Source organism: Cupressus sempervirens, chromosome 7, assembly GCF_028749045.1.
Source record: "Cupressus sempervirens isolate cs-2001-9-10 chromosome 7, ASM2874904v1, whole genome shotgun sequence".
In the NCBI taxonomy this organism is placed as follows: Eukaryota; Viridiplantae; Streptophyta; class Pinopsida; order Cupressales; family Cupressaceae; genus Cupressus; species Cupressus sempervirens.
In genome coordinates this window covers 235,104,543-235,116,880 of record NC_143124.1, presented here as the reverse complement: position 1 = coordinate 235,116,880, position 12,338 = coordinate 235,104,543, and the positions used below count along the sequence as shown (strand labels likewise).

The 12,338-nt window shown below is 33.0% G+C and overlaps 1 protein-coding gene across 1 annotated transcript in view; it reads left to right on the top strand.

Annotated features, from left to right (window-relative positions):
* LOC149546375 (uncharacterized) overlaps nucleotides 1–10,590 on the top strand; it is a 227,118-nt gene extending 216,528 nt beyond the window's left edge. Inside the window, exons 14-16 of the mRNA XM_089791175.1 lie at nucleotides 7,202–8,317; nucleotides 9,237–9,818; nucleotides 9,915–10,590. Coding sequence (XP_089647301.1) covers nucleotides 7,202–8,317; nucleotides 9,237–9,818; nucleotides 9,915–10,337 — 2,121 coding nt within the window. The 3' untranslated portion in view covers nucleotides 10,338–10,590. The remainder of the gene's footprint in view (nucleotides 1–7,201; nucleotides 8,318–9,236; nucleotides 9,819–9,914) is intronic.
* Nucleotides 10,591–12,338: the final 1,748 nt, after the last annotated feature.

The following is a 12,338-nucleotide window of genomic DNA, read 5'->3' as shown; positions in this document are numbered from 1 at the left end:
AGCTGAAGAGATGGGAGTGGAAGGCTTGGAAGGCTTCTGCACATGAACAATCATATTACCCATAGGAGCTGATGGGAAAACTAGCTCGTTGGGGGCTCCAATGTTTTTACTCGACCAATTCTTCCTCTTTTTTGTAACAGATTGAAAGCCATTAGCATCTATGATGCTAGTAATAGACACATTTTTCAAGGATGGAGGTGTAATAGATGGGAGGGGGAGAGATTGCAAAGCAGAAAATGGAGGAGGCAAAGAGTTGAGTTTATTGGTAGTGGACACATTTATGTTGGAGGTAGAGGGGGTGTTCAAGGGTTTAGGATTTTTCAGAGTCTTGCTCTTAATGATAGGGCAATCTCTCCTAAGATGCCCTTCCTTTTTGCAAAGAAAACAAGCATTTAATCCACCCAGGGTTTTGACAGGGCAAGAGATTACTTCATTAGCAATAAAAATGGTAACTTCTTTAGGAAGATCAATACCAAGTTTAAGGGCTAAAAGAATCCTAGCATCAAGGTGAGGGACCAATCTTGCCAAGTCATCCATGCATAGGAATTTGCCAAGGGGTGCCACAAGCTAGGGGATGAATCTCCTTAGAAAAGGAGGAATGTTCTTGATAAGGACCCATCTAGGGGCTGAAAGAGCAATGATTTATTCTAAATTGGCTTCAGCATTCCAAGCTAGAGCTCAAAATGTGGTGCTACCCACATTCCAATACTCTTTTTTAAGAGCAACAAGCTGAGAATCAAGATTATTGATAAAAATAACAAATAAACCTCTTTGTATCTACCAGCAAAAAGAAATCTAGTAAGCAAGCTTCAAATTCCAATAGTTATAAAACCAATCATCTAAAAAAATTCTAGCAGGCACTTTATCAATTTCAACTGCAGAGAAGAATATGGTGGTATTTTTTAATCTCTCTTTTTCATTTCTCATCTCAGCCAACATTTCATGGTTAGGAATGACATGAAACATGAAAGGGTCCTCAGAGTACTTACCATTTGTGAGGTTTTTGTCATGAGGAGATTTGGTGAAGTGAGCACAAGAGACTACCGCAGGAACCAAACCTGAAACTACTTTCAAGAAGGATTTAGGCTTAATATTGGTAATGCCATTGTCTCTGGTAGCATTTCTACCATTGTTAATAGAAAAATCCAAAAATTTAATGGCATGGTTAATACCACTTGGTACAGATGGAGTAAATGAAGAAATAAATTCAAATTGCTTGGGAGAGGAGCGATTGCACCTTAAACTGTCCTTATCTACCAACGCATGTTCAGAGTTACCTCTTAATGCCACCACCATTCCATCTCCTTGGTCGTTGGAAAGGGAAATGTCACCAATAGGGATAGCCAGTGGTTCTTTGTTAGACATGGTGGGGATCGGTAAAAGTTTTTCCTACCAAATTTAGCAGCATTTTCTAAATGAAAACCTACCAAAGATTGCATAAAACTTGCTAAAAATTGCAAAAATTGTAGAGCCAAAAACTTGCAAAACCTACTATCAATTTCTTAGAATTCATATATATCAGTTAGAGCCAAAGAATGAGAACATATATAACTTAGCTAGAATGAACTTAGCTATATCATATGTTTGAACAAACTTGAATTTTAAATAGAAATACTCAAATTTAGTCATCCTAATTATTCATCCTAAAAGGTGACACAACTTTGTACTTTTACTATCAAGTTATTGATCAATTTGTTTAACGCATCAAATGGTGTATAAGGAAAGAAGATCTATATAACTTGGATCAGGTTAAGGACTATGTAGAAGATGTCACCCACTATATCAGATAAGATAAATATATACTAGAGAATCTATCAAAATATTTTTAACATGAGGTGAGTATTACTGAATTAGTCAAGGCAATAAGCAAGATTTATGATACAATAAGTATACTTCAAAAGGAAAAGGATAGAATATTGGGAATGATTTTAATATTGAATAATTACTTTAATCTAAAATTAGATATTCTAAAAAAGGATCTTGACACTTTGGAAGCCTCAAAAAGATCATATGAATCATTCATTCATATACATCTTAATGAAGCAAGGATAAAAGCCTATGATATTTGTATTTTTATTTATGTAGATGCATCAGTAAATAAGACTTGGAATATGGTATATGAAAAATTATGAAGAATATTTTTAGACATCTTAATCAATTTAATCTAGAGAGCTTTTAGGCACTAAAACTATAAATTGTATATAAGAAACTCACCATTATTATTGACGTTAAAGGAGGAGGGATAGACTGTGAAAAATATATAAGAAAGATGGAGTAGTAGCTAATGTGTATGTACATAGGGGGAGAAAGGATATAGTGAAAGATAAATTTGATTTATTTATGTATGAGGAAGATATATTTTTTGATGGCCACAATTTTGATGATTTTGAAATTTTGAAGTTTTGAAAACTTAGCCAATTTTTACTAAGTATTGCCATCAATGCCGAGGGGGGAAGATTCTATGAAAGTGTGAAAAGGTAAGTATTAGGATATAGTCAGTAATTGAAACACATTCATGGTTGAGGTCTCTTAGATTGAAGATATTAATTTGATATGATAATGGGAGAAATTCTGTAACTATAATAGAGGAAAACATGGTACTATGATATTGCTTCCATCAAGGAACTTCATTGGAAGAAGATATAGGGTTATAGTTTTTGAATGTGGTAGAACAAGGAGGATACATAATGTATCTTTTTCTCTTCTATGAGTTTTAGCATATATTTTGGATGTGAGAAGATATTTCATTATTATAGAGGAAGAGTATGCAAGATAAAATGATTATTTTGGCTACTTCATATTGAACTTACTTGTTAATTCAAGGGTTTGGGACTATAAAGAAAATATTCAAGATGTTATTACCTTACTTATAATATTTTAATAATATATTTTAAAATTTTTGAAGTCATTTATTTAAGCCAACCAAACAAAGAATTGAGAAAAATGGTATAAAGGAACAACTTTTTAATTAGCAAAGATAAAAATGATTATGCAATGCTTGTGATATGAATTCTTTATTTATTCTGGATAGGCTTTGTTTTGACGATCAGAGAAAAAAACAAGCATATGGGCATGATAAAATGATAGGAACAAAAAAGGACTAATCAGATATTTGATATATTAGTATAGTCACCTTTTGGTATTTCTCTATACTACTTGTAAAGTTGTATATTTTTGTAGAGTTGTAAGATCATTTTGTAATACAACTTCTAATAGGGTTGAGGCCACTAACAAGTTTAAGTTCTCTAACAAGGACATATATACTATATATGTATGTAATATACTCCTAACAAGGTCAAAACCTCTTACGACATACTTTTTATTAGTGGATCACTTTGTGGGTGTTATCCCCACCAATGTTCCCATTCATAATGGTTTTTCTAGTTTTAAAAATATGGTATTATCATTTACTTTGTGTGACTCTTGTTATCAATATTCAGTTTAGCTATTTATGCATGTCTATGATTTATTTACAAAATCCATTATTGGGGAAAAAGTATTATTATACTAATCCCCTTGTCGCCCCTATCTGTATTCCCTATTTTTAATAAATTTATTAGAGTACAATTATTAGACCTACATTTAGGAGAACTATTAATCCCCAATATTAAATCAATGAATAATTGCATTTCAAAAAGGTCATTAGGATTCACTTTTTTTTTTTGGACTACACTATTGTACAATATTATTTGCTCACAAATATCTTTTTGTGATAACTACAAAAAATGTTTGTATTGTAAAGATCATAAAAGAACCTTACAACATAAAATATAGGCCTTGAAGATAATAGAAGTTTAAAACTCCTTCTCATCAAGATCTCAAAAATGTGGAGACTATATTTTCTTTAGCCTCAACATTAATGAAATCCCAAGAAGTCAACTCACCCTTGTTCTAGCTCATGTCTACTACTATTTTGATGAGATACAATAATTAAGATAACTAGATTAATTAAATTTTTGTTTTAGTATATAAGTAAAATACTATGTAAATTACAAGAATTGAATCACATAAACAATGCTAATAAATTGAGATATTTTGACTATCAATAGAAAAGATCCATGTGTTGGCATAAATAATCATACTTTACAAATTCATTGCCTCGAATACAATCATGTAAGGTAAGGAAAGTAATGTAGATGTTGGAAATTCATGTAGAACACTTTAATTATGCATGGATAGGGTACATGAAATGAGGTATTCCATTTTAAATCTAACTGAACTACTTGAACTAAAACAATCATGGCAACAGTAGATAAATATATATGATTATATGATAGATATAACAAAAATGAGTTAAGAAAAGAGGAAAAACAAAAGTAAGAAGAAGATTCTTGTGACTTATTCCTTCTTGTTCTCCAAAACTAACACTTACTAAAAAAAAAATTGGGCTATTTGGAAACCAGCCTTAGAGAATTTTCGATTTTGGTGATTCCACCTCCCCATAAGCCAATTACAAAGACAATTAATGATGGATAACTAAGAAGACAATAGAAAAAATTGTTATTATAAAAATGTGATTATGACAGTATGATATACTGATATAAGTAAAATGAAAAGTACGAAAAGAATCCCTTATTAAGTCATGAAGCCATAGATCAATTGTGTAAAGGAAAGGTGAAAAATATCACAAAGTCAAGATCTTGTGAATATCAATAGGTTGTATAGAAACTTCCCAAATACAAGGATGAACTAAAAAAATTGTGAGAAAATTATGGAATAAGTTCCCAACTACTAAGAAGAGCCAAAGTCTTTAGAAGATTATTGAATGGATTTGAAAGATAAAGTTTTAAACTGCCAAAATGTTTTTCATCATTGGGGATTAGTGTTTAGAGTTATTACACAGCAAGGGTGGTAGTTATAATGTTTCAATGGCTCACAACACATTTGGAAATTCACAGGGAAAGAATTGATTACAAGGACATCTTCAAAGCATCCATGCATCTCATGTTAACTAAGCTACATGGTCAAGAACATTGATAAACAAAGACAAGGGAGATGGAGAAAGATGGAGGCTTATTTGGGTTTTAATTTTTTTCTTAGGTAGGAACATTTCATAATGGTAAATTCTACCATGTGCAATTTTACAGCACCATGGAGTGATCTTTTAATATTGTGACACTTTATGTCATTACATTTGGGCCTTATTTCAACAACCAACATGGACTTTTCTTGGGCAAGAGACTACAACACAATGGTTAATTGTGAGCCTCTTATCTATCAGGTTTTTTGTTCAAGTCTATTTGAGCTCAATAATTATTAATAATAATTAATCATGATAGATAATTAATCCTAGCTTCAGCCTCTTATAGATGAAAAGAAGGGGGAAAAAAAGGACTTTTCTTAGTGCATCAACTTTTACTATCATGAATAACTAACAGTTCAAACTATTATGTCATTTTCACTTCATTCATATATATTCCTTCTCTTTCCAACTCTTTATATGCTTATAATCTAGAAAGCTATGGTTATTTATTTGATCATGTGATTTCCCAAACTTTGGTTACTATGATGGCTCCTACTAATAATCCCAAATAGTTGTTTAGTGGTAATTTGGTTAGTGGTTTATTTCCTTTTCCTTAATTGAGAATGCAAATAGTTTAAGGTATACTCTTCATTACCTTCATAGTTTCTTTTACACCTATAGTTTGAGTATCCAATGGAAAAATAACTTGTGCTATAAGTAGTCATTTCTCCCTAAGTTATGTTCATTAATATATTCATTTTTTTGACTAATCATTCAAAGCATTTAGTTTTAAGGCATTCCCTTTCCTTTTTAATCTTCTCATTTTACCCTAGATACCAAGTTATTATAGACAACAACAACAACAATAACAACAATGACAAGAATAATAATAATAATAATAATAGGCACTATATTATTGACATGTCTTTTAATGCTTTTATTGTTTTTTCTTAGAGACTTGTTTTGTGCTTATAATGATAGGTATCGAGGATTTTATATAGTTTATCAAAAATATTGGTATCATATCAACAATCACTTCATGTTTGTCACAAGTTTTAGTGTCTTTCCAATAGTAATGAGGGCTTAGGATCGCTTCAAATATATCAAAAAGATAGTATGTTGAACATTAAGGGTTCGTTTGGCTATGGAAATAAGAATATGGGAATAGAAATAAGTATTCTGGAAAAAGTTATTCTAGAATAGAACATAAGAATATGTGATCGTATTATTGTTTTTTTTCAAATTTTGATGGGGAATTCATGGAGCCAACGATTAATGTTTTCTAAAATAAATAAAAATAGAATAGAAATACATATTTCAATTCCACCTATTTAGGTGAAATTGCAAATGCTCATTTTCAGCCCAAAATTGGAATGCATATTCCTATTCACAATTCCAATTTGGTGCACCCAAACGGAGAATTTGAAATTTTAAGAATTAACATTTGCCTATTCCACTCATATTATCACTACCAAATGGACTCTAAATGAATACATGTTGAGAATATAGAGTTGGAGGCTACACTATTTTTTTTTGTGAGCTTCACATAGCCTATATTATCCTAGTTAATTAACCCATGAGATCACAATATATTTGTGAGAAGTTATTATTGATATGAATTTCATGGCTCTAGAGCCACGAGAAGTAGAGATAATGTCATCCACAAATAGTACACACCTTCAATCTCTTATGATGAGTGTGGCTCCCCTTGTTGCCTAAGCCTTGGTAAGCCTCATTTGTTTGAGCTAGTCATTTCTATGTTTTATGCTGAAATACATTAAAATAATACTCAATAGCGAAAAGGGTCATATTAGGGAGTGAGAGCCATTAATGATAATTATGTATCTAATCATATTTGAGATAGAATTGATAAAAAAGAGTCTCCCTCCTAATAATGTTGTGTTGGCTACTTAATTTTTTTATATTTACAATTAAATCTTTAGAAAAGATTTTTTTAACGTTAATATGAATAAAATTTTAGATTATTTATATAAATTATTTTAAAGTATCATATATTCATAATTTAATTGACTATAAATTATTTATAGCTACAACTAATTGTGAACCTTAAGTTCGAGTCTAATCATACTGAACACACAATAACAATTACTCTATGATGTTTAAACCGTTAGCATAAGTCTTGTGTACAGTCACATATTTCTATGATATCGTTACCTGATTTTTGAGATATATCAGACATTATTTAATAGCAGCTGATCCTCTCTGCATAACGTACAGGTGCGGATTCCATCAACTCTCAGGATGGTGAATTTGAAGACAAAAATGGCTGAAGATTGCATTAAATTTCAGAGGCTTGTACCAAAATCATGCAAGATTGTAGAGGTGGATATGAGCGGCTCCGCTGTTCAGGATCTGGGCAAAGATTTTTGTGAATTACATGCTCTGGAAAGGCTAATTCTCCACAAATGTGATAAGATAGCGAGTTTACCAAAACGGTTTGGAAAATTCCGATTGTTGAAGATATTGGATCTAAGCTACTGTAATGAATTGACAAGCTTGCCATCAAATTTTGGCTGGTTGAGTGCTCTTGAGAAGGTCAACCTTTCCTTCTGCAAGCAATTACAATGTCTTCCAGACAGTATGGGTTTGCTAAGTTCTGTGAAGGAAATTAATTTGTCACATTGCAAGAAAATAGAGAATCTTCCTAAGAGCTTCGTGAATCTGTCCACATTGCGTGACCTCCAGATGAAGGCGTGTAGTCGCCTCCGAGAGCTGCCAGAAGGATTTGAAAAGTTAACCCTCAAGAAACTGTCTTTGGAGTCGTGTAAGCGACTAAATGTTCTTCCCAAAGTAGCTGGACAACAAATATTCTCGGAAACGACGGTGTCTCTTAGTTGTTGTTTGAGCATATCAGAAGTTTCAATAGGTTTCATGAACCTCATCAAGGCCAAGGTAGAGCATCTCATTTTAGCTGACTGCACCAGTTTGCAAACCCTTCCGGAGGAATTCGCCAGGGAACTGAGTCGTCTGAAAACCCTCAACTTGAGTGGCTGCAGAAGTCTTCTTCGCCTCCCAAAGGGTTTGAAGAACCTTCAATGCCTTGAAAAGTTGAATCTGAGCTCATGTGTGAAATTGGATGAGACCACTATTGTTCTTCGGCGCATGAAATCATTGATAGAAATTAATCTGTCAAACTGCCCGAATTTGACTGGGACCTGTTTGAAACGATTGAGTAAGCTAAAACGCCTGCAATTTCTCGACATTCATGAAAGCCCAAATCTGATCGAAGAGTGGGAGCTGATAACCGGACAAAACACAGACTGGAACTTCACAGTGGCGACTAGGCAGCTTGCTTGTGATTCTCCTCATCCACGTTCTCTTCGACAGTTTTCAGTATGTTTTCTTTTGCATTGTGTTATTGAATTTAAGCTAATAGTGTTCAAGAGTCAAAGTTGTGTCACTTTCCTTGTAAAACTGATGTAATCTACATACATGAATAAGGTGGCAGCTATCCTTGATAGAATGTACTGTTGACTCATTTTTAAAATAGAAAAAAATCTAACATAATTTTATCAAATTTTCAGTAAAATCTGAATAATTTCTAAATAAAGAATAAGAAATCTGAAAAAAAATCAATGCATTTCCACAGATATAAAAAAAAATTTAATATTTTTATTTTATTATGCATTATTTTAAGAGCTTAATCCATTCCAAATGAAAATTAGTCCTAATATCGAATTTTGTATGAGGACAAGGGTACTCCGTACTCAGGGTGCCTGTAGGTATGATTATTTTTCAAATTAAGGGTACTTGGGTGCCTTACATATTTTTAAATATTTATAGAAAATCTTAAAATATGAATGATGTCAAGGATTTTTCAAAATAAGAATAGTGATAAAGTTTGCAGATGTAATATATTGGTTTCAGTTTCAGATTTGAAATGTGTAATAATAATATATGATAAATGTTTAAAAACAGAAAAAAGAAGGTAAACTATAAATATGAACAAAAAATCATGAATCATGTAACAATGACATATTATAAATGATAAACTTTTGTAAGAACAATGATAAAGTTTATTGTTAATAAATATTGTATCAAAGTTCCAAACAGATTATTTATTGAATAAAACTTGATAAACAACTAGAACATGGATACACATCCTCCCAGGTGTGGGTACACATACCCATACCGCCTATAGCTAATATCTTATCCAGCATGGTAAAAGGTTGAAAATACCCATAATATATCGTGGAATTGACTATTACATATAAAGGCGCCATAATTCACTTCTGTGTGTATTTTCGTGCAGGAGTTGAGCGTTGCCAAAGTGAACAAACAGTCCCCATTTTTCATTGACAAATGGTTTTTCGCATATGTGAGCGGACAGCCATTTTGTCCGTCAACTCTCGAAGAGGGCAGTACGGTGGCTGTTCTTTTTTACCACTCTCATGACGATGAAGAGTTGGTTGCACTTGGAAACATTCTTGATAATCTGCAGATGACTTGCAGAAAGTTGCAAGTACTTCATGTGGGTAGCTTTGTAACCGCACTGCCAAGGGAGTTCGCTGGCCGGCAGCGCATCTGTAGCTGTGATAATTATGAAGCCGAGGTGTTCTTTCAAAGACAATTGTGCGCGACTGAGTCCTTCAATGAGAATGCTGACTATCTCATGATCTTAAGTGAGGTCGTGGTCTCAGACAAAGGAAAAGCCCTCTCACTCTGGAAAGGCATTACAAAGGATAGTTTAGATGACTTTAAAGCAGTGCCTCCTACAGAGGAATATTTCCGCTTCAAGGAGCTCGTTGAAGAAACTCAGAGCAGCAATGTCGAGTTGGTTAGAGCATTGTTACTCACAAAGGAAGCAAACTTCCTCATCGGGAAAGATGGTCAGGTATACATGTTCAAACAATTTAATCCTCTCCAATGATAAATCACTGATATGAATATGCAAGTTTGTCCCATTAATTCTTTCTTTGGTGAACCGCAGGTGGGAATCAAAAACCTTGAAAATAAATCTATTTTCTTGTTAATATCTTGGCTTGATAAGTTTGAAGACGAGCAGAAGACTTTCCAAAATGTGTATGAAAATTTGAAGAGAAAAATACAAGAAAAGCCTACAGGAAAAAGCGATGGCTTTGAAATGGTGTGGATTCCAATAGTAAGTCATGGCAGAGGCACGCCAGCTCTTTATGCAAATTTGGTACAAAAAATAGCATGGCCGTCCATTGCAAATCCGTGGTGCATGAATCCTTCAGCAAGCCGCTTTTTGCGGATGCAGTCCAGCCCGGATAAACTGCCCTTCTTCATTGCCATTTCTCCTGAAGGACAAATTCATTTCCAGAATTTCATTCCTGTCGATGACGACGATGAAATCCAGGCCTTGCACGATTATATAACCATGACAAAATAGTTGTGGGTTACATAAACAATGAATATTTCCCAAACAATTTGGACTAAGCGAATACCTTGCTGCGGCAGATTAGATTTCTTTTTCAGCTAGGAAAATAGTTTCAACATCAAACTACATTCTAGATAAAATATTGGATTTTAGAAATGGATATATCAATAGTGTCAACGTCTGGTTGGGGTCATGTTTGGTTTGACAGAAAACACTGATTTGAATGATCTGTCTCCACTATTTCAAATTTTAATTATTCTATAAATTGGGTATTCAAATTGTGGTTAAGAACTAGCTTATATATACCTCTATATATATTATGCCGAGAGTAATGAGGCGCCTATTTTCATTTAATCCCAAGGTTATTTTAATCACAGTCGGGATTATGAAAATGAAAATAGGCGCCTCGAGAACGATTACTCTCAGCGTAATATATATAGAGCTATGTATAAGCTAGTGGCAGTCGCGGTGCAATAGGAAAAATATTTACTTATTATTTTTTATTTTGATAAGGTTTCTATAAAATTGTTAATTAATTTTTAATTAGAGTTGTATGAAGTTACTATAAAATTATGCTTCAAAATATTTTTTAAAATTTAATATGAGGAGTTTAATATAGATTAAAAATATATTTTTTATTTTTGGGATATTGCAATGTAAAATGTTATAGTCATACATAGATATATGGTTAGGGACAAAGTTACCATTATAGTTAATGTTAACCTTAGTGATAGAATTAGGGTTAGGGTTAGCATTAGGGTTAGGGTTGGAGTTAGGGTTAGGGTTTGAGCTATAGTTAAGGTTAGGGATAGAGTTATGGTTATGGTTATTGTTAGAGTTATGGTTAAGGTTTAGATTAGAGTTATGTTTATGGTTAAGGTTAGGGTTAATGTTATGGTCATGGTTAAGGTTAGGGTTAGAGTTATGGTTATGGTCATGATTAGGGTTAGTGTTAGGGTTATAGTAAGGCTAATGTTAGGGTTAGGGTTAAGGTTTGAGTCAAGGTTAAGGTTAGAGTTTAAAGAGTTAGGGTTTGAGTTAGGATCAAAATTAAGGTTAGGGTTAAGGTTAGAGTCCAATTATGGTAGAGTCAAATCCAAAGTTAGAGTTATGCTCATGGTTAAGGCTAGGGTTAGAGTTATGCTTATAGTTAGTGTTAGGGATAGGGTTAGAATCCAATTATGGTAGAGGTAGAATTAGGGTTAGAGTTAGGGGTAGAGTTATGCTTATGGTTAATGTTACGTTTAGAGTAATGTTCATGGTTAAGGTTAGGGTTAGAGTCATCATTATGGTTATGGTTAGGGTTATAGTGGGGATAGGGTTAGGGTTAGGGTTTGAGTCAAATACATCTTTTAATTTAATATAAGGAATTTAATTTAGATAAAAAAAAAAATTGGGATATTGTAATGTAAAATGTTATAGTCATACGTAGATATATGGTTAGGGACAAAGTTAACATTATAGTTAATGTTAACCTTAGGGATAGAATTAGGGTTAGGGTTAGCATTAGGGTTAGGGTTGAAGTTAGGGTTAGGGTTTGAGCTATGGTTAAGGTCAAGGATAGAATTATGGTCATGGTTATCATTAGAGTTATGGTTAAGGTTTAGATTAGAGTTATGTTTATGGTTAAGGTTAGGGTTAGAGTTATGGTCATGGTTAAGGTTAGGGTTAGAGTTATGGTTATGGTTATGATTAGGGTTAGGGTTATAGTAAGGCTAGGGTTAGGGTTAGGGTTAAGGTTTGAATCAAGGTTAAGGTTAGAGTTAGGGTTAGGGTTTGAGTTAGGATCAAAATTAAGGTTAGGGTTAGGGTTAGTATCCAATTATGGTAGAGTAAGATCTAGAGTTAGAGTTATGCTCACGGTTAAGGCTAGGGTTAGAGTTATGCTTATAGTTAGGGTTAGGGATAGGATTAGAGTCCAATTATGTTAGAGTTAGAATTAGGGTTAGAGTTAGGCATAGAGTTATGTTTATGGTTAAGGTTAGGGTTAGAGTAATGCTCATGGTTAAGGTT